Source organism: Aegilops tauschii, chromosome 4 (assembly GCF_002575655.3).
Source record: "Aegilops tauschii subsp. strangulata cultivar AL8/78 chromosome 4, Aet v6.0, whole genome shotgun sequence".
Taxonomy (NCBI): Eukaryota; Viridiplantae; Streptophyta; class Magnoliopsida; order Poales; family Poaceae; genus Aegilops; species Aegilops tauschii.
Genome location: NC_053038.3, coordinates 11,988,872 through 12,014,449, shown reverse-complemented (window position 1 = coordinate 12,014,449; position 25,578 = coordinate 11,988,872). Strand labels below are relative to the sequence as shown.

Here is a 25,578-nt window from a genome sequence, read left to right as displayed (position 1 = left end):
ATTTGTCACTCCGTGTAAACGGAGAGGTATCTCTGGGCCCACTCGGTAGGACGTCATCATAATGTGCACAATGTGACCAAGGAGTTGATCACGGGATGATGTGAGTTACGGAATGAGTAAAGAGACTTGCCGGTAACGAGATTGAACAAGGTATCGGGATACCAACGATCGAATCTCGGGCAAGTAACATACCGATAGACAAAGGGAATTGCATACGGGATTGATTGAATCCCCGACATCGTGGTTCATCCGATGAGATCATCATGGAACATGTGGGAGCCAACATGGGTATCCAGATCCAGCTGTTGATTATTGACCGGAGAACGTCTCGGTCATGTCTGCATGGTTCCCGAACCCGTAGGGTCTACACACTTAAGGTTCGATGACGCTAGGGTTATAGGGAATAGATATACGTGGTTACCGAATGTTGTTCGGAGTCCCGGATGAGATCCCGGACGTCACGAGGAGTTCCGGAATGGTCCGGAGGTAAAGATTTATATATGGGAAGTCCTGTTTTGGTCACCGGAAAAGTTTCGGGTGTTATCGGTAATGTACCGGGACCACCGGGAGGGTCCCGGGGGTCCACCAAGTGGGGCCACCAGCCCCAGAAGGCTGCGTGGGCCAAGTGTGGGAGGGGACCAGCCCCAGGTGGGCTGGTGCGCCCCCCCCCCCCACCAAGACCCAAGGCGCATGGGAGAGTGTGAGGGGGCAAACCCTAGGTCCAGATGGGCCTTAAAGCCCACCCTAGTGGCGCCCCCCTCTCCTCCCCTTGGCCGCACCCTAGATGGGTTTGGGGGCTGCCGCCACCCCTGGGGAGGGAACCCTAGATGGGGGCGCAGCCCCTCCCCCTCCCCTATATATATTGGGGGTTTTGGGGCTGCCATACACACGAGAACACATCTCCCTCATGGCGCGGCCCTACCCCTCTTCCTCCTCCTCTCCTGCGGTGCTTGGCGAAGCCTTGCAGGATTGCCACGCTCCTCCACCACCACCACGCCGTCGTGCTGCTGCTGGACGGAGTCTTCCCCAACCTCTCCCGCTCTCCTTGCTGGATCAAGGCGTGGGAGACGTCACCGGGCTGCACGTGTGTTGAACGCGGAGGCGCCGTGGTTCAGCGCTTAGATCGGAATCAACCGCGATCTGAATCGCTACGAGTACGACTCCTTCATCCGCGTTCTTGCAACGCTTCCGCATCGCGATCTACAATGGTATGTAGATGCACTCCCCTTCCCCTCGTTGCTAAATTACTCCATAGATTGATCTTGGTGATGCGTAGAAAATTTTGAATTTCTGCTACGTTCCCCGACAGACCGGTGCACCAGAGCAACAACCATCGCCGATGAAGAAAGTCGTAGATCGGAAGGATCAAACCTGTAAACACCCAAATGAAGACGAACGAAGACTGGATCCAAATAGATCCATCAAAGACCAGCACCGACCGAATACAGCGAGATCCGGCGAAGACACACCTCCACACGCCCTCCAACGAAGCTACATGCACCATCGAGACGGAGATAGAACGTGGGAGACATTATTCCTACTGCGGGACATCGCCGTCGCCACACAGCCCTAAACCAATATGTTAAACCTAACAAGAACAAGAACGGGTCCCTCCCACCGGGAGGGGGGCGAGGTCCTCCGCACCTCCATGGCCCAGAGGCCATGGGAGATAGGGCAGACTGGTGGCGGTGCCGACGGAAGGACGACAAAGACCTAGGTATTTTTTGTGGACCCCGTATTTCTCTACTCTACTTTATTTTCTCCGGTGTCACAAGGTTCAGCCTTTTTCCAAGAAACAAGGTATAAACGCATATGCTCACATGTTCAGCTTAAGGATTCAAAACTCCCTAATGAATATAGAAAAAATCATAGGTGGTGTACTTAATATTTTGCACTACCATGAATTTTACCTAATATTTTGCTATTTGATTTCAAATTTTATTCTGCACCGATGTGGGTTGCGAGTTTGAACTGTAAGTAGGTGAAATATGATTCTAGAGATCATGGAAAATTTACAGGAGGTTATACATAGCATATTAGCTTTAGGTATGATTTTCATGAAATTCTAGTAAGGGAATCATCACCAGTTTAGATTACATGTATACTAATAATTGATTTTGAAAAGTAACACTTGATTTAAATACCAAAACCAGCCCACGAGATTCAAGCTAGATCATTCCAAACATGGATGACCTATGAAGGTTACCAGACAAAAAGTTGGATGAAATTTTCTCCACAACATTTGGTTAAGAGCAGGTTTAAGTAGCTTGCAGGGAGTAATTGACAAAAAAAAACTACCAGTTCTGAGGTCGCCGTCCCACAGAACTACCATGTTTAAATTTTTAACCAAAAACAACCACTTTTTTTTATTTGTCCCTAAAAACTACTCCCTCCGTCCCAAAATGTAAGGACTTTTCTTACACTATGATAGTGTCAAAAAAGTATTATATTTTGGGACGGATGGAGTACCACTTTTTTCTTAATTTGTCCCTAAAAACTACCACTTTTGGTTGATGGCCGTTTTATTGGGTTTAAACCTGGTTATAACAAGCGGGACCCATCCGTCAGGGATGACGTGGCAAGAAAGTCAACTAAGTTAGGTTCGACCGTTATGACAAATGGGACGCGCCCGTCAGCGTGCACATTCTTCCTCCTGTCTCTGCGACATTTTAACAAATACCTTGTGTGCATCTAGGAGAGGACTCGTGCGCGGCGGCGCCGGCTTCGTCTTGGTGGTCGTGCTCGCGGAGGGCGTCTCGGCCGCGCGGTACACGGACTCGCGCGCCTCAGTTGCACGGCGGCGCTGCAAGGACGAGAGAGACGGCGACGTGCTGGTGCTTGCTGTGTGCGTGCCCGTGCTGCCTGCTGTGTACGTGTGCGGAGGCGGACCAGAGACGGCGACGTGCTGGTTGCGTGCGCGTGCATGCGTGCCGCTGCTGCCCGCACGCGCTGCTGCTTGACGGGTACGTATGCATGCACCTGGACCAAGGAGGTGCTTGCCGTTACTGGACCAAGGGCGGATCCCTCCGCAACGTGCCCGTCGGCGGCGGCTGCCGCAAGAACCGGCGAGGCAAACCGGTGCGCTCCATGGCCGAGGCGGACACGGCCTCTCCGAACCACGGCGCAGCAGTGTTCTCTCACCGTTTCCACGGCCCGACCTGCTCCTAGAAGGCATGGTCGGCAACCCGGCCGAACTCGGCCAGCCGGCGTCGGACGACAAGCCCGCCGGTGCCGCCGCCGGCTCCACGATCGATCTGGCAGTGCTCTACTCCAAGTTCTTGAGCCATCAGCCTCTCGCCGAGCAGTGCGCCGTCGTGCCGGAATCGGCCGACACCTCGAGCGGGTCAAGCACGGAGGTGAGCCCGCCGGCCCTGTCCGGCCCGAGCCAACACGGGTTGGGAGAAATTGGCGGGCCGGCGAGCAGTACGGAGCCCGGCGCGACGATGATGCTCCAGTGCGCCGACGCGTGCGCGCATGCGCTTGGCGAGTTCAACTTCAGCGTAGACCAACTTCGCTCGGGCTGCCAACGGAGGTGCGCGAGTCCGTGTACCGCGCGGCATAGACGCCCTCCGCGAGCACGACCGCCGAAGCGGCGTCACAGGCGGCCGGCAGCTGGGACGAAGCCGGCGCCGCCGCGCACCAGCCCTCTCCTAGATGCACACAAGGGTGTTTGTTAAAATGTCACAGAGAGAGGAGGAAGAATATGCACGCTGACAGGTGAGCCCCATTTGTCGTAACGGTCAAACCTAACTTAGTTTACTTTCTTGCCACGTCATCCCTGGCGGGTGGGTCCCGCTTGTCATAACCGTGTTTAAACACAGTAAAGCGGCCATCAAATAAAAATGATAGTTTTTAGGGACAAATAAAAAAATTGATAGTTTTCGGTCAAAATTTTAACATGATAGTTTTGTGGGATGGTGACCTTAAAACTGGTAATTTTTTGTCAATTACTCAGCTTGCAGGAGTAACAAGGTTTGACAACATGGGTCACTACACATTTACTCTCGCCAAAACTGGAATCTTATCAAGGGTGTAATATTCCACATTAGTGAATCCATTGTATTTTGTATCACAACCGGATCTCTCCTAATTAACCAAGGATCTCCATCCACAATTCTCTTCCAATCCCCAAGCAATGGCACTGCACCAGAAAGGGGCAAGCCAGAATTTGGACATAGGGGGGGCTGAGTGATGACAAAAGAAATAACGTGACAAATATACTGAATGTTTTTGATAAATTATATGATCAGTGCGGCAAAAAGAAAATTCACGTTTGTACTTGTTTAAATTTGGCTTATTGACTGCCAAGAAGAGCAAATGTGCATATAATCGTTTCGGATGAATATATAATTTTTCTCTTCATGACCACACAAACAGTCAAATACAAACATGATTGACAAAAAATTAAACCTAAATGATATAATCAATGCATCGTGCCTAATTTGCAGTACCGATTTGTGAGTATAAAACAAGAGACCACTGTCCTAGCTAATTCCATCTAAATCAAGAAAATGGTGCGGCCTAATTCGGATTTTTTGGATCGGTGACATGATACAAATCAACGGGGAGACTGGCCGTAGGATTTTCTTCGCGTCGGTGGTGGTGGTCGTCGTCGCCAGGCGCAACATGACAGCTTCAGCCGTCGCCGCCGATATGGGTTGCTTGTGCAGTGCCGCCGCCGGCCACGTTTCTCCCAACTACCCTAGATTTTGTTTTTCTTTTTGAGGTTGACTACCTTTTTTAACAGATATCGTCGATAGTTTGGAATTGAGTAAAATGCATCAGCCGTCCCTGAACTCGCTGGCAAGGACCAAAACGGTCCCTAAACTCTCAAACTGACCCAATACGATCCCTAATGGCTCCTTTGATTCAAAGGAATTTTATAGGATTACTGAAGGATTGAAACCCTAGAATTTTTTCCTATGTTGGTTCTTTGATTCATGGATTGAATCCCACAGGAATTTTTTCTATGAAATCTTTTGTACTACATTTCATAGGAAATCTAACATCCACTCCAACCTCTTTTTAGGGCTCCTTTGATTCAAAGGAATTTTATAGGATTTCTGGAGGATTGAAATCTTTAGGATTTTTTTCTATGTTGGTCCTTTGATTCACAGGATTTGGTTTCATAGGAATTTTTCCTATGGAATATTTTGTACTACATTTCATAGGAAATCTAACATCCACTCCAACCTCTTTTTATAATTCCTTTGTTTTTCCTGTGGCATCATACACCCATTGTTAATCCTATAGGATTCAAGTGGGCATGCCACATCAACCCTATACTTTTCCTATTCCTACGTTTTCAAAATCCTATGAATCAAAGAGGCCCTTACAATTTCTTTGTTTTTCCTATGCCATCAAGCACTCATTGCTAATCCTATGGGATTCAAGTGTGCATGTCACTCCAATCCTATACTTCTCCTATTTCTACGCTTTCAAAACCCTACAAATCAAAGAGGCCCGAAACTTGCAAATACGATGCTAGTACGGTCCTGGAACTTGTGCAACCAGTCCTGGGCTACGCATGCACGTACTGCTTGCGTACGACGCGACGTCCACGTCAGCGTACACCAGTTCACAGGCCCCCGGGATTTGGTTCTGTCACTCATCCGCCCTCTCCTGTTCCTCTCATCAGAACAGAAGCACTAGACCTTGGACGGCAGCGGCGGCGACCTGATGATCGTCGGCAGGTCCAGCACGTGATAGGTCGTAGTTTGCCTGAACTTTATCTTAGTGCTATCAGGTTTTCGCCCCATAGCACTCGTTTCGACGGCGCGAACTCGCTTCCCCTCTTTCCCTTCTCTTGAATATGTCTCTGGAACTTTTGTACTTCCGTTCATTGGCAATGGAAAAGGGCGCAGCCCAGTTCGAAAAAAAAAATGTCCAGCACGTGAGCGGCCCAGGGCGGCGGAGGACGGAAGCAGCTCGTGGCCGCATCTGCCGGCGGTGTTCTGCGGCTGATGGGTGCCCCAATACGGCGGCTGGACGAGGTTGCAGAGAAAGAGGAAAGCCGAAGAAAGGAACAACATAGTGGCAGATCAAGCAAAAAACTAGCCATGGAGGATTAAATGAAAAAAGAAACTGAAGTAAGTAGTTCAAAGCCAGAGGAGGAAAGGTTACATTCATCACAATTTCAGAGAAACAAGCCAAAGAATATAGGTGCATCTTCCAATCAGAGCAGGCTAGGCTTCAAGAAACCTAGAAGGGTTAATATGTTTGATGAATTTAGGTGAGGAAAAATGTGTAGTCAGAAATGGGGACCTTCATGACTTTTGTGTTCTGCTCATGATCAGGTGCAGAACTTGTAATGTCTATGTTCTGTTTATGATCATTGTGCTGATCTTGACACTACTAAATTTGTAAAGTACTGTTATGTACTGTTCAGATTCAGAACTTATGCTTTTGTAATGGCTTGTTGTCTGTTCGGTTCATATATATGTACTGGCCATATATATGTGTACTGGCAAGAGTTCATTGCAAAAGTTCACTTATAAAGTTATAATTACACAAGTATAGTTCGGAATCATTACTGTACGTGCATTTATAATCTGTCAAAAAATTGTTACTGTACATGCATTTATAATCTGTCAAAAATCATTACGGTGCATCTCAATTCATACATTCAGTCATATGCAGATACAAGGTGGTCTCACTGTACATGTACATGCACAATCTGTCAAAATGCATATTTTCAATAATATAGTACATTTCACTTCCAATGCAACACAATTACACAAGGACAGTTGACAATATAGCTGACAAGGATAGTTCACAAACATATACTACCAGATAGCAAATTTCAGCTTCCCATCACACGATAGTTGACATACTCACATACACAAGGTAGTTCACAATCAGTACTGGTGTGCATGTCTGACATTAGATAACAGCCAATAGAGGCAACATTACATAGCTGACATTACAGCCGAGTTCAGTACTCTAAGATACATAAAACTAGAATTGCGTGGCCAATTTTTAGAATTCGCTACTGCCATCTGACATTCTACTTATATTTATGATCAGGTTTGATCTCAATGAGGTCGCCATCAAGCTCAGTCAGAACACCTCGCACGGCAGGACGCCACACCGCTCCTCGATGGCCGCCACAAGTGCGTCCGCCGTCATCAAATCGCCACCATCTCCGGCGACCGTCGCCATCAGCACGTGCCCACGGTAGTGCGCCTCCTGCACATCCATGGACGGCGTCCACGCGAGACAGGGCTCTCCCCGCCGCCACACCTCATGCGGAAATTGTCGCCCAAGCAAGCTGCGGCTCGGGCCACCGGCGGCGACAGGTGGAGGAGGCGCAACTTGGTGGCCACCGGCGATGGGAGGAGGAGGCGTGACGGTAGGTGGATAGGCGCCGAGGCTGCCGCCGTCGCCGTCGACGGAACTATCCGTCACGCTGGCGTCGCTCGATGCGGGTTAGGGGAGTGGAATGCGATTTGGGCTTCGTTTGGGGATTTTGTTTTTTTTTTTGCGGGTGTTCGTCGGGGATTTTGACCGTGAGACGACCGAATTTTCTAACTGTGGGCCCTCTACGCTGACATGGCTGATGTGGCTGACGCGGCGTACGCGAGCAATACGCGCGTACGTAGCATAGGACTGCTCGAGCGAGTTCAGGGATCGTATTGCCTTCGTATTTCTCAACTTTAGGGAGCGTATTAGATCAGCTTCAGAGTCTAGGGACTGTTTTGAACCTTGCCAGCAAGTTCAGGGATGGTTGATGCATTTTACTCGTTTGGAATTGCTGCGCTTAGCACGCGATTGAGGTTGACTACCTTAGATGCACGCACGCAGCGAGTCGTGCGTCGGCGCTGAAACAGAATAGGCTTTTTTTTAGACAAAACAGTATAGACGATTGGCTTTTTTTTTTTTGAGAAGAATAGACGATTGGCTAGTCGGCTTCTACTAAACTGGCCGTGTTAATCTCCAATATTAGGCTGCCCAACTAGTAATGGGCTGTATTTTTTTGAGCAAATGAGTAATGGGCTGTGTATACTCCAATATGTTCTGATGGAGAAAAGTACAATTTTCCCCCTCAAATCCTCTCTAATGGATCAATATCCCCCCTCAACTTCAAAACCTAGCAGCAACTCCAACGCGCCGACTCATTTCTTCTGCGCGTGTCAGTTTGGGTCGTCAGGAACAGAAAAGTCAGCCCAACACGCCGACCCAAACGAACGTGCGTCCGTTTGACGACCCATTCCTAACCAAAATTTAGGCATCATTTGCGTCAGCGCGTACAGTCAACGCAAATGATGAAGATACAGCCCGCTTGTTGGCGATGAATGCCAGCAGGGGCTTCCCAGGGATACTTGGCAGCATAGACACTCTTTCTTCGGCATGGCCGAATCGCACAATGGTATCAACGTGCTTCAACGCTCGCCGGTGTTTGCAAGGGTTGCCGGAGGCAACTGCTCGCCGGTGATGTTAACATCAATGACCACAACTACAACAAAGGGTACTACCGAGCTGACGGTATCTATTCTCAGTGGACCACTATTGTGAAGACAATCCCAAACCCTGTCGGAGAGAAGAGGAGGAGATTTGCCCAATAGCAAGTGAGTGCTAGGAAGGATGTCGAGCGTGCCTTTGGTGTTCTGCAATCTCGATAGGGCATCGTTCGATATCCTACTAGAACTTGGAGCACCAAGAAGTTGTGGGAGGTGATGACTGCTTGTGTGATTATGCATAATATGATTGTAGAGGATGAGCGTCCGGAATGTATCTACGATCAAGTGTTTCAGTTCCAGGGTGACAATGTTGTGCCTAAGCATGGAGGTGGAGCGGCAATGTTTGCACAGTTCACCCAATTTCATCATCAAATGCATGATTGAGAAACTCACATTCAGTTGCAAGATGACTTGGTTGAATATATGTGGGCTCATGTTGGCAACTATAGATGTGTTTTTTAAAACGTATTTCAGATAATATAATTTTTATTCGGCTTATAAACTACTCCCTTCGTTCCTAAATATTTGTTTTTCTAGATATTTCAACAAATGACTACATACGGAGCGCAAAATGAGTGAATCTACACTCTACAATATGTCTATATACATTCGTATGTGGTAGTCCATTTGAAGTCTCTAAAAAGACAAATATCTAGGAATGGAGGGAGTACGATATATTTATTTGAAGGAATCCAGTAACTCCCGAACGTTCGGATTTTGAGCATTTCGTCCCGAACGTTTTTACATGGCAACTTTAGTTCATAGGGGATGGCAACTTTAGTTCATAGGGGATGGCAACTTCGTCCTTTTTTGTTTTTTGTCAGAAAATTGCCATGTTTTCCTAATCTCACGCAAACTAAACTTGCCATCTAAACCCGGAGTTATCATTACCGTATTTGAATTGTGGAACTATGCTATATTTGCGTGCTTACGAAACTATGCAAAATGTGTGTATGTTGGTTGAAAAACGACGGCAAATCATCCAAGCGGGTAAATATGGGTCAACGGCCCAAACCAAAAACAAAGCGGACACTGAGGAGGTGGTCGATCCAAATAGACAAAAAACAGATAAAGCGCGCGTCCGTCTGGGCCGCGTTGGAGTTGCTCCGAACTTTCTAAAACCGTATAAATCTCACCCTACGTGGTTTTTTTTTTTAATTCCACCCTACGTGGTTTTGGAGAGAATTGAGAGTGGTTTTGCTTCGATTTTCTCTCTCTTCACTTGCCACGTCGGTAGTCTACGCACCAGACGTTGGAGGCCGCGCGGTTGACGCCTTGCCGCGGGTTGACTCCATTGGCGAAGGCGAGCACGTCGCCACTCGCGCGCTCCATGGCCAGGCTCGGCCAGGCGCTCAACTTGGACGAGCTGCGTACTGTGACGCGGGACAGGGGCGGGGACGCGGATGGGGATGGTGTGAGCTTTGGCTAGTTCGATGTTGTCATGGCCAGGTCCCCGCTTCCTCAGATGATGATGACCGGACTCCGGCCGGCTGGCCGGCACGCTGTGGCGCGGTACGGCGCGCTTATTGCCGGCCGCGGCCATCGCCCTGTCTGCAGCGGTCCTCTGCTTCAGCCGCGTCAACCCCGTGGGGCTGCTCGCCGCGTCCGCGCGCGCTGCAGCTCGTCCAGCCGCGTCGACTGCACGCCCGCCTCTTCGCCGTCCGCGGCACTACTGCGTCCGCCACTCGAGCCGCCGGCCGGAATTTGCGATATTCGCTGCCACAGTCTGAGCTCGTGCTCCTCCGGGACTGGGAGGTGCTCGTACTGCACTGCCCCGGCGCGGCCGCAAAAGACGCCGACGGGGACGCGATATGACCGTTCGGCCGGGGGGCGTCGTCGGCGCGCGCGCTCGGGAAGCTGTCGGCGTTCGGGCGCCACGCGTACTCCTGAGCGCAGGCAGAGGTGCTCCGCGTGCCGCGTCTCGTGGTCTCCTCCCTGACCTCATCGTCGAAGGTTGGTTAGTACGAACTGCCACTCGTGGCAGCCGGTCATCAGAGATTTTGAGGTGGAGCGGACGGCCGACAAGGTCTACGCCAAGGCGGCCGCGAAGCTCTTCGAGCTTGACCCGGACGGGATGGTGCGGACGCCGAACTGTTCGAGCACTTGTCAGCGGCCCCGTAGCGCAGATCCCGAGGAGATGACCGCCGCCCCTCCGATCTCCTCGGCCTGCGGCACCGCCGGTTCTCCATGAGCGCTCCGGGGCCTCGTCTTCGAGCCCCACAGCGAGCACTGACGCCTCGTCCGCTGGCTCTGCTCCCCAACGGAGGCCGCGCTGGAGCTGGTTCACCGGCCAGAACCCGTCGGAGAGGAGGAGGCTCGTGTGTGTGTGTGGGGGGGGGTGGGGGGTGGGGGGGGGGGGGGACCTCTCGGGCACCTCGTCATGCGGCATGGGGCTCACCGGCCAGACCCCGTCGGCGAAGAGGACGGTTGGTGGGGGAGACTCCTCGTGGTCGCCGTGCGGGCGTCGCCAAGGTGTCTCCTCATCGGAGTTGACTTTTATATGTCCAGTCAGCATCAAAAGCTCAAAACTACCTCAAATCATGTTCGATACCACGTTGGGTCCTGATTGATCCGGTATGACAGATTTGAGGAGGGTGATTAATCCGATTTTAGACTTGAGGGTGGATTTGATCCAATTAGAAGGATGATGAGCTGGCCATGCAGTGTACACCCAAACCTTAGTGGGGCCTAGCCCCTGCTCGTCCCCCACTAACAATTTTGGTCTTTAAAGGTCATTCCCAACACTGGCCCGTCTCAACTGTCCGTCCGCTCATAGGGGTGTCATTCCACGGACAAGGCTGCATCCGACGTTGCCCGCATACATTGTGAACCACATTGTGAACCACATTCGAACTAACCGGACGTAATTCATGCAAACCGCGGATTTTCATATAAAAACCAGAAGAGACTCATACAAACACGGCAGATTTTCATATAAATCGGACGAAATTCATTACATTTCAAATATACTTCAACTAAAAGCGGTGCTCGTCCGACCCTGGAGGTATAATGTCAGACATGCTCCTATTCTAAACGTAATCTAAATGATCGCCGACGCTCATTCCCCGTGTCCGGCCATGAGCCCCGAGAACTGAAACTCCGGCTCTTGCCTTCACTTTCTCCAGTTCCGCCTCGGCGCTCTCCCGCTCTGCCTCTGCAGCATCTGCCACCGGAGCTTGAGCGGCTAATCGGCCGGCGACTTTGAGCTCGCCAAGCTTGGCTTCAGCGGGAGGGAAAGAGCGGTGGCCTTCTTGGGACCCGAGCGACAACGACCTACCATGCACTACTCTTCTCCGCTGTAGGCGGCGCAAGCGGACGTCTCGGCATCGTGCTCGTGGCGGCAAGGCACGGCCATGGACGGGTCGGCTTCGTCATCCCTCTTGCCAAACACCTCGCCCGCCGCCTCGTCGAACAATTTGAAGTCGGCTTCTAACTCTGCCTGACGCTAGATGTACCGCCAGCGGTCGTAACGGATTTGGCGGGTGGAGCGATAGGACTCGAGCAGCCATCCTGCTCAGCCACGTCCACGCCCGGCGCGAGGGCCGTGCGGGCGGCAAGTTGCTCCTCCGCGCGTCGGTGCTCGTCGAGGAGGTGGAGGATGTAGGCCTGGTCGACTGCGCCTGCCGGAACTTGGCCTCCCACTCCTCCAGCTCCATGGTCGTGTAGTGCGCATGGGCCTCGCCGATGGTGATGCCGGCTTGCACCGGCGAGGAGTGTGAAGCCAGCTCATCCTTCATTCGGTCGGCGGCGGCCTCCGTATGCTTGCCAGACGGCAGGCATGGCGGCTAGCTCCTTCTGCTTGGACGAGAGGTTGTCCCAGAAATCTTTGGAGCGCGAGGAGGCCATGATGGGTGTCGTGCGGAGAGAAAGGGGTCGAAGAAGGGTGACTATGGCTATGGCCATGGCGGCCCTCTCTCGGCTGGCGCGCTTCAATGCCTGCAGCAATGAGACGCGCGGGCTAGGGTGGACAGAAGCTGGTGCAGACATCTAGACCATGTTGAATGACACAACACGTCCGGATCATGCGGCCAGCACGTATGCGGGGCGGTTGAGGATCGGGGTTGGAGATGCCCTAATATTGAAAGTCATGCCTTTGGCTACGGACCACGCAAAATGGCTGAAATGTAAGTATGGTGTATAGACGCGAAACAGCCGAAGCCGCCTCACATCGTTGATGAGAACTACTTCCTGTGGGAAATCCAGATCGTCCTCCTCCTCCACATGTAATTTCATGCTAGCAACATAGTCTTTCAAGCTAGGTTCTGGCAGTTTTTACACTTGCCAACAGCTGACCCCACCGCCGATGCAAGTGTTGCCTTCCCCTCACCCCTCGCATCCTCTTTTTCTCCAAGATCTGTTGCTGAGAAGAAACCTGGTGGAGATGACAGTTCGTTGTTGGCTTCGGCGGCGATCGCCGAAGGAGATTGTTTTACTCGGCAAAATAATTGTGACAGATTGTCGAGCAGCATTACCATAGGGAACGCTCAAGCTGGCCGGCCCATGTAGTGCAAGTCGCTGGTCGTTCCTCTGTATTTTTATTACTAGTTTTCAACTGAATTGTTTTATTTTGGTTTTCCAGAAAACACGCTCTGTTTAGTGATTTTCTTTTAAAAAAATTGAACATCTTTTGTAAATTTGAGAGCAGCTTTTCAAGTTTTAGAATGCTTTTGTATATTATGAGCATTTTTTAGGAAAATGCTTGGTATCATCCGGCGGATCACTGGCGCGCATCGTCCGCCTCTACAACCGTCTGATTAACTTTTAATCGTGCGGCACACAACAACTCTTATTATATGCATGAGCTTTGCAACATGCCCTTGTTGCGGGGGAGGCTGCTTCTGCAACACGCACTGTGTTGCAAACCCATTCCATCAACTGTGCGGCACATGTCCACATGGGACCCACAACCACTCTCCCATTCTTATTTTCTTATCTCAAACGAAAAGAGCACAGCCACATATTTTCCCCTGAACCTCGTCTCCTACCTCCAGGTCCCTTCCACGGAGGTAAATCCCTCAAGCACGCACCCAAATCCTCTGTCATTCGTGAGAAGAGAGAGCACCCATGGCCAAATCTAACTGTTACAAAACTGCTACGAGCTTGGGAAGAGGGGCGAAGCTTCCGCCGTCTACCGTGCCCTCGCTCGTTGCCTCATCCCCGCATCGCGCCGGGGACCTACCTAGCTACCGCATGTCGTTCATCGTGGCCCTCACCGCCAGCGGTGGTGCTGCGAGACGAGTTTCTGCAACGACGACTTTGTTGCAAATGGTGGCGGCGAACGAACGCTGATTGCAAGGGTATTTTTTATTTCTGCAACAATCTTCTTGTTGTAGAGGGAGCAAGCGCAACAGTTGCAAAGGGGGCAACAACGAAGTTTATTTTCTGCAACAGAGGTCTTTTCTGAAACATAGGCATTGTTTCAAAGAAAAAACAATTCGGCAAGAGCACAAGGCTCAGGTCTTGTTGCAAAGATAGATGCACGGGAAGAAAATCGAACGGTTGTCGAGCTCGTGATCCTATAGGTACCAAGGTGGCGGATGTTTTCTAAACATCACCCGGCCGACGCATAGTAGGCTCCATTTTTTTTTAAAGCAAATATTTCTTAAGTTTTTTGAACATTTCAAAATTTTGGTAACATTTTTTCAAAATAAAAAAATTACAAGTAGACTTCAGTCTCCACCATGAGAACTCCCTTCATGACCTGAAGCTACTTTCGACAAAGATTCCACATTTATCGACCAACCATATGCAGTCATTGGATTGGACCAACAAAACCAACTCACAGATGGGGGACGGATTGCGACGTAATAACAGGCTAAGTTAGTTCTATAATAACAAAATGGCTCCCAGACTCTCTCCCTCTCGTGACCTCCACCCAAGCAAAACAATTCAACAACTAAGCATTTGCCTCAACCCTCTCGGCGTACGCGTGGCCGCCTCCCTGCGCGCCGCCTCCTCCCTGGTTGCTGTAGTGAGAGTTGCCGCCGCCAGACCGACCGCCCCTGCCCCTGGTGTTGAAGTTCCTCGGCTGGTAGTACCCTTCTTCGTTGTTGTTGTTGTAGTAACCGCCACCACCACCCCGGCCATTCTGGTACCCGCCACCGCCTCCCTGGTATCCGCCACCCCCACCCTGGTATCCACGCCCATTCTGGTATCCGCCGCCCATGCCGCGGCCGCCTCCACGCCCGCCACGGCCATTGGGGTAGGCCCCCCTCCTGCCACGACCACCTCCCCGCTGGTTCTGATGAGACCGCCTAGGGTGCTGGAACTGCTGCTCTTTTGGCTCAGCATCCCTCTCATCTTGCTCTTCCATGTCAAACTTCTCCTGCTCTGCCTGAACAGAGGGATATTCCTCGGGAGGGTTCACGGGGGCTTCACGATCCTGAAACTGGCATGTTAGCATCAGCCTGAAAATATATATCTCATATACAGAAAAACAATCCACAGGTCATCGGTCTTTACCACATTTTGCACGTCTGCTGAGTCAGACTGATGATCATTGTAAATTTCCGTAGCATGGGAGTCTTCCTTCTCCTCCTGTCAACAAGTAAACAACCAACAAGATCAATATAAGCTCAATCATTTCACTTGACCCGTCAAAATGTCAAACAATAAAACCGTGTGAACTTCAAATATAAACACCCATCTGATAATTACAAAACGTGCATCAGTTGCCCAGTCTATCATAGCTCAGCTTAAATGAATAATAACCAAGCCAATACAACTAAGCAACAGTAGAAACACTTCACTCTAACCAAAACAATAAATCTAGCCAAGTATATTATTTTAAATCTCATATGCAGAAACACTTCACACATGGTAGCGCTTTAGGTGCACACTCAAAGTCCTGACTCTGATCACCATATGCTAGTACCAGGAAATTAGTGGTGCTTTTGCTTTTCTGGACAAAATATAGTGGCTGATTTTTTGTTTTACTTATTATACAATTGAACCTAGAGACAAGGAATCTGGAATCAGAGTACAGCTAGCCAGGAGAACCTCTCATCAAGGATAACAATTACATGTACCTACATTTTGTTCTCTATATCTATATACACCAGCTATCATGACAACAGAACGGGCATGGCTCACTGGGCAGCCACCGGCAAATAACACCCAAATCTTCAGTGAAAATATGAATCATCTTAATAACAGGCAGTGCAAGACACTGCTAATACAAGTTTGTTTTAAAATAGAACATAGGGAAAATGCTATTTTTACAAAAAAAGACACTCAGAATGAGAAGGACATATCGAGTCAATAGCTGAAAACGTATGAATGGAAAACAAATGCAATCAACCCAACAAACAAAGCTGAGGCACTCCACCCAAATCACATACAAAATGAAGAATCAGAAGGGGCATCAGAGAACATATGAATGCACCATTACACACAAAGTGTCTCAGACGACCGTCGTGAGTTGCAAATGGTTTCTCATCACATGCACAACGAAATATTGTTTAAAAACAGTTTGCATGTTAACATGTTAACTTTCCCACCCAAGATCGTCAATGATTAGTTCTACCAATAAACATGTGCACGGAAGTTTCAGGAGTTCAGGTTATTCTAAAACTTGCATTAACACAATTCTCTCCAGGAACTAAAAAATACTGAAATGCCATCAGCAAAATATGAATGCACCATTACACACTAAGTGTCTCAGATGACCGTCGTGAGTTGGATAAGATTTCTCATCATATGGCGCAAAACAAAAACAGTTCCAGCGACTGGAAAACACACAAAAGTTAAACATTCACCCAAATTCATGATTGGATGTTTGAAAAATGCAAGACAGCATGATTTCTCCAGGAGAACTATTTAATTATGAATGCACCATTTCAAATGTGTATCCCACCTCATTGATTTATCATAGGTATGGAGGTGCATCTTAATGGTACTCTCCACCAAAGAACTGTGATATTACCAAAGGTGTTGTAAGTTGATGGCACTGCTGTCTAGCTTTTGTTCCAATAATCATAATACTAAAAGGTGGGGGATGGGCAATGTACAGTTTGTAAATATAATGTCTTGAGGCAACATGCAGCAGATGATGCCTGGACGATGTCTAGGTTGTTGTTATAAAAAATGGAACGTGAGAGTGAACTCACAGGTTAGAAATCAGTTTAGAAATTTAGGAAAATGACACTAACTTCAGTTTGAGTACACATACAAAAGAGTGGGTACAGCAGCAGCCATGTCTTCTACATATTTAAATTGTAAGTGATTTTATGACGAGCACCAGAGGCTCGAGCCTACACTTATCATATTAATGCTGGGTAAATAACATCTCTATAATCAAGCTTGCGCAACGGAACTGGCAAGATCAATAAGGCTAGATTATGTAAAGGGCCTAGGACCTTGCAGCTTAATTCTAAAATAGAAGTCAAAGAAGATTCCTCAGGACTCAACAAAGATTATGAATGACCTATAGTTATGAAAGAGAATCTGCACCTCAGGAAAGTAATCCTGCAACAATATCATAAGTACACAGCTAGAATGCCAAAGAGTACCAGACCCAAAAAATATTCAGCTTTTAAGTTGTTTTATCAAAGTTATGTTGGTCGTAAGTCATAATCATACAGTAGATATGCAACAAGCAAGAACGACAGATAGAGGTAAAATGGAATGCAGGATCATGTGCTTCTTCAGTACTAGATAGTAAATACTCCCTCTGTAAAGAAATATAAGAGCGGAGGGAGTAAATAATTTGAGTGTCTTAAAACTCAGGTAAAATTACACATGCAAATGTGTGATCCATTCAGATTCCAGTAGCTTTTCTTGGAAAAACAAACATATTTTTGCGCCTGAGCAAAAGAAACAAATCTAGGTCTCTAAAATGCAATTCTTTAGGAGCACAAAACTTGCTTTATACAAAGGGTACAAATATTGTCAGGGCGCTAAACTTGGTTTCTTCACTCATGCTACAGAAATGCCGGGTTTTTTTGTTAAATTTACGAACAAAATACATGTGTACCATTTTTCAGAATTTTTGACATCAGGTATTGGTGTTTTTTCAACCAGCATTTCAAGTAATAGACAACAAAGTAGACTCCGAAAAATTAGACACACAAAGTAGAAAAGAAACAAATGCAAGATAAACAATCATGCTATTGCAAGACCACAACGATGAATTCTAGATAGTGGTGACACTACACATAATATTATACAAAGCACATAGTGGTTAAGTTATTATCTTCAGCAGTTTTTCCAGAACGCCAATGCACAGGCACTGTCTGTTATATCTAAGCAACGGGCCACAACATCCATATAGAACAGCATAATCTACATCCCAAATGGAGAGACCTTACAGTCTTCCACATTGATCATTACTACTGAATCAGCACAAACAGCAGCAGCAGCAGCAGCAGCAATGATGATAATAATAATACTAGGAGCACATTGATCAATCGTCAACAAAGATCAGAGCACAGTTTAAGGGCAATGACAACTGCACCATGCTAAGCATAAATTAAATTACACCAAAAATGCAGTTTGCGAACCTTGTGACCTTCAGCAGCTAGGTTCTCCTCCACTGCTGATGCCTCTGGTGAGGCAGTCATACTCTCCTGTGCCTGCACACCTTCAGCTCCATAGCTCCCTCCTCCAACTGCAGCTGCTGTGTAGTAGTCTGATGCCATGATCCTGTCCAGCTTAGCCCTCACCGCAGCATCTACAGCCAAAAGCCACAGGTTTCAGTCAGCAATAATTTCCAACCAAACCAGATAACAAATCTACTACTCCCACCATAAGCGGAGTAAATCAACAACACTCACAAGTAACAGAGGAGCCAGGGTGGATGGGCTCGTCAGCGCGGGCGAGCCATAAGCGGGCATGGTGGGCACAGGCCTGGAGCGCGTCGCGGTGGGAGACGCCCACCGCGGAAGCAGGGCGAGCCGCAGCAAGGGCGGCCACAGCGGACACGACGTCGAGGTCGCCCTCCACGAGCAGGTCCACGGTGTCGTCCCCGACGCAGTCATAGGTGATGCAGCTGCTCCGCTCATGCTCGCGCGCGACCATCGTGGCGATGAAGTCGCTCTGCGGCTTGACGTCGAAGAGGGCGCCGAAGTAGACGAGCGCGAGGAGGTCCTGGACGGAGGAATCGGAGCCGGAGGGCTCCGGGGCGGGGGCGGGGGCGGGGGCGGGGGCGACGGAGACCTCCTCGGCGACGGCGACGGCGAGCGGCGCGCGGAGGCGCTCGAGCTCGTCGATGACGGCGGCGAGGGTGGGCTTGGAGCGCATCACCTCCTTCTGCTCCTGGTTGAGCGTCTTGCCGGCGGCGACGGCCTCCTCCATCTGCGCGATGCGGTTCTGCTTCTTGCGCAGCGCGCGGAGGCGCTTGGTGACCACGGAGAGCGTGGGCCCGTCGTTGGCCTCGGAGGCGGCCGCCGCCGCCGCGGCCGCGGAGCCGGAGGCGGAGGCGGTGGGGGAGGCGGCCATGGCGGCGGCGGCTAGGGTTTTAGGGGCGATTTGGGGATTTGGGCTTGGGAGGGGAGTCGCGTCGGGTCGAGTCGGGGCGGCGAGATTGGGGCGCCGTGGGAGACTGGAATTTATGGACAAGGGAGGGGTAGGGCGATTTGCGGGCGGGCCAGATGGCCGCGCACGCATCGCAAAGCACTGCCTCCGTCTAGGATGAGCTCGATCTTTCTTTGTTTTTTGCGAAATTTCAACTTTTTTTTTTGAGTTGGCGAAATTACAGCTTATATAACACACATAAAGGAAGCCGATGACGATAGAAGGAGGTGTCTTTGGTTGAACTATATATTTCTCCTTTCTTTCATGATTATATTGACATCTCTTGTAATCCTCGTGAGTAATGAATAAAGCCCTTGATTCGAAAGGCAAAAAAGGTCGGTGTTTACAAGCCTTGACAACTTTAGAAGCGGGTCTTCAATAATTCGTTGAACTCTTGGTTGTGTGGAATGAATGTCATCCAAAATGAAACATACAACTGTGTGGCCTTGAGTGCTTAGCAAAGACAGGTGACGAGGTATATCAAAACGGTGGTGCGGATGACAAAAGAATAGTTGTCGTTTCCACACAGAGAACATTGTACGTCCTCAAAAGAGCATGGTGAAGAAAGATGACCTCCTGAGCAAAAAAGATCAAAGATAATTGTAAAATAGGTGTTGTCTTCATACGAATATAACCTCATTCGCTTGCATCCGAGCAACCACGATATATTGTCGTCATAAAGGATCAAATAAAGGCACTCATGAACTATATAACTCTTGCGTTTTCTTCCCTTCCCTTCGGCTTCGTCGATGAACCCACCCGACGGATTTGTCTCCCCTCTTCCTGCTGCTCCAGCGGTCGATAGTGGGGAGGGGAATCCCGGCGCCTTTGCTCTGACTAGTAGTTTAGGTTAGTTTTTGTTGTCTTGCAGGTGCGGCGCTTCTTATTCGAGTTTGTCTTTCGGGCTTAGATTCTCCACGAGTTCGTCCATCGTGACATTGTTGACGGATCTTCGTGTAGATTCCGGACATCTCATTGGGGCGGCGAGGTTAGGGCTCCTTGTCGTGCATGCCCGACGGCGAGATTTGACGATAGTTGCTTCAAATCTATTCAAGAGATCAACGACAATGACTGCGACTCCAGGGCGTTGGTCTTTAGGGGCACATTCATGATGACTTCCAGACTAGGAGAGTGGCGACAATGTCGCATGTGTGGCTCGTTCTCGCGACGGCAGTGGTCGCTCGGTTGTTTAGAGACCTTTGATGTAATTTTGATTATGCTTGAGGTAATTTGTACTTTCGATGAACTTTTATAATATATCTGGATCCTTTTTCGCAGAAAAAACATATTTTTTACCTCGAGAAAATTCCATAAATGGGTAAAACTAAAAATGCCTTTTTTTTTGTTAACTAGTCTTACTAGCAATCCTTTTATGAATAAATCAGACTACCTCAAAATAGGTAAGAAACATCTTCCATGAAAAATCATCATGGGCGGGTGCCCAAATGCATTGTCGATTTTGTTGGTTCCAATGTTACGAGCCCATGAGCTTCTAAGCTATAGAGGCGGCGACAAGCTTTTCTGAATTTCTTCCTTTATTGAACTCCTCTTTAGGATATACTACACGAGGAAATAACAGTCAAAATCCAAATAAAATGGATCTTAGATCCCACTATGGAGTATGTCGACACATAAGAGTTGTACCAGCTGAATCTGCACTGTGATTCCATGGCTACGCTCGATTGTTCTTGACTCTGTTGTATGCCCGGTGGTTTATTGGTCACCGCCAGCTAAAACGAAAGTTCCATTGAAGAGCGTTTTCATGAGGTAGAACCTCTCATGGTATATAAAGATTTTCATGAGGCTGGTCCTAAGCTGCCATCCATGCACAAATATATGCATCATCGCTGACTTGGCTACACCACTACTTCTCTTTTGCGTTTCGTTATGCAATAATTTGAAAATGTAAGAATATGAAGAAAGAAAGTATGATTGAGTGCCATGGGATCCGACATGATTACATAACACATAATTTCTTTTGCAATAGTGCATTTTGATGGTGCACATAAAGCAAACACAAGAAATATAGAGGATTGAGGAGCGAGGGTAAGAGAGATAGGGTGAAAGTTATTGGACTTGACAAAGTAAAGGAATAAGGTTTGAGCTCCCATCGAGATTTGTATGGAATGGGGCATATAAATAGGTAACCAAGCTCTATAATCCAAAGAGCTTATGTAGGGGGGGGATCCTTACGATTTGGAGCCTATAAAATTCATATGAAAATCATATAATCCAAAGAGACCCACTAATATTTGTTTGCCACATAAGTTATTCGTTTCTTACTAGTTACAGGTGATAACTATGAAAAGACCGACTCATCCCTTTTCCTGGAGCAGAACCCCGTGAAAGGATCGATATAGTTGACTAGAGGGGGGGGGTGAATAGGCAACTAACAATTTTAGCTTTTCTTTACCAATTTAAACTTTGCATCAAAGTAGGTTGTCAAGATATGCAACTAAGTGAGCAACCTATATGATGCAATGACAACAAGCACACAAGCAAGCAAGGGATTTAACACAAGTAAGCTTGCGAAAGTAAAGGGACGAGTTAACCAAGAGTGGAGCCAGTGAAGACGAGAATGTGTTACCGAAGTTCCTTCCTTTTGAGGGGAAGTACGTCTCCGTTGGAGCGGTGTGGAGGCACAATGCTCCCCAAGAAGCCACTAGGGCCACCATATTCTCCTCACACCCTCACACAATGCGAGATGCCGTGATTCCACTATTGATGCCCTTGAAGGCGGCGATCAGACCTTTACGAACAAGGTTGGGGCAATCTCCACAACTTAATTGGAGGCTCCCAACGACACCACAAAGCTTCACCACAATGGACTATGGCTCCGCGGTGACCTCAACCGTCTAGGGTGCTCAAACACCCAAGAGTAACAAGATCCGCTAGGGATAAGTGGGGGGAATCAAATTTCTCTTGGTGGAAGTGTAGATCGGGGCCTTCTCAACCAATCCCAAGCAAATCAACAAGTTTGATTGGCTAGGGAGAGAGATCGGGCGAAAATGGAGCTTGGAGCAACAATGGAGCTTTTGGGGGAAGAGGTAGGTCAACTTTGGGGAAGAAGACCTCCTTATATAGTGGGGGGAACAATCCAACCGTTACCCCCCAAAACAGCCCCGCAGAGGGTGGTACTACCGCAGAAGGCAGCGGCACTAGCGCTGAGAACAGCGGTACTACCGCTCCCCCGGGCGGTACTACCGTGGAGTTTGGAGGGCAGGAGAGAGACGGACCCGAGCGGTACTGCCGCGGTGGTAGGGCGGTACTACCGCTCATGAGCGGCACTGCCGCTCTACTGCCGCTGCAAAGTACCGCACAATCCGACACGAAAAATGACCCCTCGAGTCGACGCGGTAGGGGCCTGGTACCGCAGCGGTACTACTGCTGAGGACCCACCGGCGGTACTACCGCTGCGGAGCGGTACTGCCGCCTGTGACCCCTAAGCGGCACTACCGCTAGGTACCGCGGTACTACCGCTGGGACCAGACACAACCCAAAGAAGGGGGAAAGAGATCTCCAATGAAGCGGAAAGGCTCAGAGGGTGTAAAGAGGATGTGTATGTGTTGATTCCACCCTAGCCTTACCAAAACGGACCCCCTCTTGATAGTACGGTGACTCCTATGAAACTAGTCCACCAGAAAAGAAGCGAAAGAGCTACACCATCTTGAATGACACTCCGAGGGGAAAGAAATCGTCTCGTGCCAAATGATGAATCTCTGAAATGCTCAAAGCACACGATTAGTCCGCAAACATGTTGTCATCAATCACCAAAACTACATCTAGAGAGATATGCCTTAACAATCTCCCCCTTTTTGGTGGATTGATGACAACCAGGGATTTGCACAAGGATATATCATGAAAGTAAAGATACTTAGAACTACAAAATATAGACGGGCTCCCCCTGAATGTGTGCACCTAGTTAGTAGTGCCTTTGGAATGTAGGACACACACATTAGGATCAACACTCCCCCTATATTTTATAGTCCAACAACCTAAGCCTAGGATACATGAGAGCAGGTAATATAACAGATAGACAAGCAACTCATAAGATACCAAAGTACTAGAAAGACATAGATAAAGATAAGGTAGCATATCTCTTACACCATATGTCTGGAACTTAGGTCTCACTGGCACACAACCAAACAAGGCAAATGGCGAGAAAACACAACGACACAACAAAGAAAACGACGACACCATAAAGCATAAATCCCTAAGCTCTCTCCCCCTTTGGCATCGAGACACCAAAAGGGCAAAGAGCGACGCTACGGGTCCAGGTGAAGGCAAACTGAGGAGCTCTCTCATCACATCCTGGCAGGGTCATCTGCACTGCCATCCTCAGTCGGAAACTGCTCGGTGTCGGAATCGGTCCATGGACAGTGCTGCTGAATCCACTCCTCTTCCTCGGTGATCTGGCCCTCAGACCCACTGACAACGGTCACACCCAGCTGACGCATGAGCTCCTTGTGACGCCCCTTGGCCTTCTTCTCAGCCACATGAGTCATGTACTGACCACAAGAGTCCATGCAGAAGAGCTTCTTCATCTTGCGCTTGATCTTCTTTGCCCAAGAGGTCTCTGTCCCAGAAGGCTCATAATCCTCATCGTCATCATCGGCCTCAGCCCCGTCCTCGGTCTCCATGTCAGCAGCAGTAGATGGACCCCCGGATTTAGGGGCTGGGGTGCCCCAACTGTCCTTCTTCCTCAGACGCTTGATCTCATGAGAAACCAATTCTCCAGTTTCCAGCATCACCTGGGGATAGACACGTGCCCAGGCCTTCTCAATGAGCAGCATGATGAACGGACCATAGATCGGGACTTGCGCTCAGAAATGGCAGTGAGAAGTTCAGACCACATAACATGAGAAATGTCCAGGGACTCGCCAGTGTTTGCTTCCTTCTCATGCTGGCAGAAGAGAAGCATATCCACGAGATAGGAGTGGACCATATCCAGATTCCCGATGCGAGGAAAGAGGGTCTCTCGAAAGACACGATGAAGGATGTCCAGGTAGGTAGACAACTCATAGGTTTCCTTCTTAGTCACAGGGTGAACCTTCACAGTGCAGTAGGGCCAGAGGGCTTGCTTGTGAGTGGAGTTGATGTTGCGGTGAGGGCGAAAGCCGACAGGAGTCTCAAGCCCGCGATCTTCCACCTCAAGTAACTCCATGAAGGCCTTCCACTTGACAGACAGTAACTTGCCATTTGTCATCCAGGTCAGAGTCCTTTCTTCATCAGTTCCAAGATGGACAGTAGCATAGAATTGAGCCACCAAATCTGCATCAAAGTCCTTGTTGAACTGCATGATTATGAGAATGTTTAGCTGAGCACACATCTGAAGAGCTTCACCAAAGTATTCAGGATCCTTTTCCATGGCATCCATGTCGATGGAGCGAACATCAACATAGAGATTCTTCTTGGCCTTGATCACATCAAAGTAGATGGCAAACTGAAAGCGGTTCCAGAACGGGCGGTTAACCAAATTGGGTTCTTGGTCTTCCGCGTAGGGGTTGCGGCGACGCCTTTCCCAGAACTCCTTGGCAGACAACTCAGTCACAGTCTTGCCCCTTGGCTTCGGCCTGTTGGCAGGTTTCTTCTGGAGTTGAGGCGGAGGTGCCGCACTTGAGGAAGCACCTACTGACTCAGAGGTGCGGTAGCGCTTTGATGTTGCACGACCGAGGTTGACACGGCGGACTTGCTGCTCAGGACGTTCATCACCTGGAACCAAACACACGAACAGAAGAGACAACACGAAAGAAAAAGCATAAGCCTCCAAACAAAGCAACATGGATCAAACAGTGGTAGGAAAATGATGGAATGGGGCAAGCAGCGGTAGTACCGCTGGCCATAGGCGGCAGTACCGCACGAGCGGTAGTACCGCTCCCGTGGGAGCGGTAGTACCGCTCCCGTGGGAGCGGTAGTACCGCTCAAGACTGGGAAACGGCGGTTCCTACTGCCGTGGTCAGATCCGGCACTACCGGACTGCCAAATTCAAAAATACTCCTACCAAAACTTAATCCACACAGTCTAAACACCTTCTCCAAACTACTCAAGCCGGGATTTAGCCAAAAATCGAGAGATGCAACCACTATTGCCCCAAAAACGCTAGATCTGAGAACTAGACAAAAAGAGAGAAGGAACGAGGGCAATACCGGCATCCATGGCAAGATGACGAGGTGGGGATCGACTCCACCAAAGGGAATGGAGAGGGATGGCCCGGAGACGGCGGCCCGCCGGAGCCCTCCCGCGGCGAGGCGACGCTGGAGAGAGGAAGAGGGACGAGGGGGCGGTGCGAATGGGTATGGGGGAGGAGAAACCTCCCCCTGCCCTGACATAACCCCCTGGTCCCGCCCCCCAACGGTAGTACCGCTCGGGTGGGCGGTAGTACCGCTTGTCAACATAAGCGGTAGTACCGCGCACCACCAGCGGTAGTACCGCCCAGCAAGACCCAAAGACTAGACACCAAACGACTAGCTCAAAAAGAAGGGAAAAAACAAAAAGGCAAGAAGAGGAGACTAAGACAAGGCAGAGAGAAAGAAAGGCAAGAGACAACGAGGACCAACCACAAGACACAGCCTCTCCAAGGAGAGGGCGGTGGCCGGAGCCACCTATG

The 25,578-nt window shown here is 49.2% G+C and overlaps 1 protein-coding gene, 2 non-coding genes and 1 pseudogene across 4 annotated transcripts; 1 reads left to right on the top strand and 3 right to left on the bottom strand.

Moving 5' to 3' along the window:
- The first annotated feature begins 2,847 nt into the window (after nucleotides 1-2,847).
- On the top strand, nucleotides 2,848-3,968 carry LOC109751297 (uncharacterized; annotated as a pseudogene).
- Nucleotides 3,969-14,134: 10,166 nt separating this feature from the next.
- On the bottom strand, nucleotides 14,135-18,989 carry LOC109751299 (uncharacterized). Of its 2 annotated transcripts, none has more exons than XM_073496080.1 (4): nucleotides 18,233-18,989; nucleotides 17,960-18,129; nucleotides 14,922-14,993; nucleotides 14,135-14,841 (listed from the first exon to the last, which is right to left on the bottom strand). In XM_073496080.1, exons 1-4 carry the CDS (start codon nucleotides 18,894-18,896, stop codon nucleotides 14,356-14,358), a joined length of 1,392 nt encoding a protein of 463 aa, XP_073352181.1. In that variant the 5' UTR covers nucleotides 18,897-18,989; the 3' UTR covers nucleotides 14,135-14,355. The 2 variants fall into 2 exon arrangements, with proteins under 2 accessions (XP_073352181.1, XP_020165778.1); XM_020310189.4 differs by having other exon boundaries at nucleotides 14,922-14,996; nucleotides 18,233-18,988.
- LOC120963675 (small nucleolar RNA Z161/Z228) lies at nucleotides 15,818-15,906 on the bottom strand. Its single transcript, XR_005755425.1, has one exon. It is a non-coding gene; the product is annotated as a small nucleolar RNA Z161/Z228 (small nucleolar RNA).
- On the bottom strand, nucleotides 16,077-16,164 carry LOC120963676 (small nucleolar RNA Z161/Z228). Its single transcript, XR_005755426.1, has one exon. It is a non-coding gene; the product is annotated as a small nucleolar RNA Z161/Z228 (small nucleolar RNA).
- Nucleotides 18,990-25,578: the final 6,589 nt, after the last annotated feature.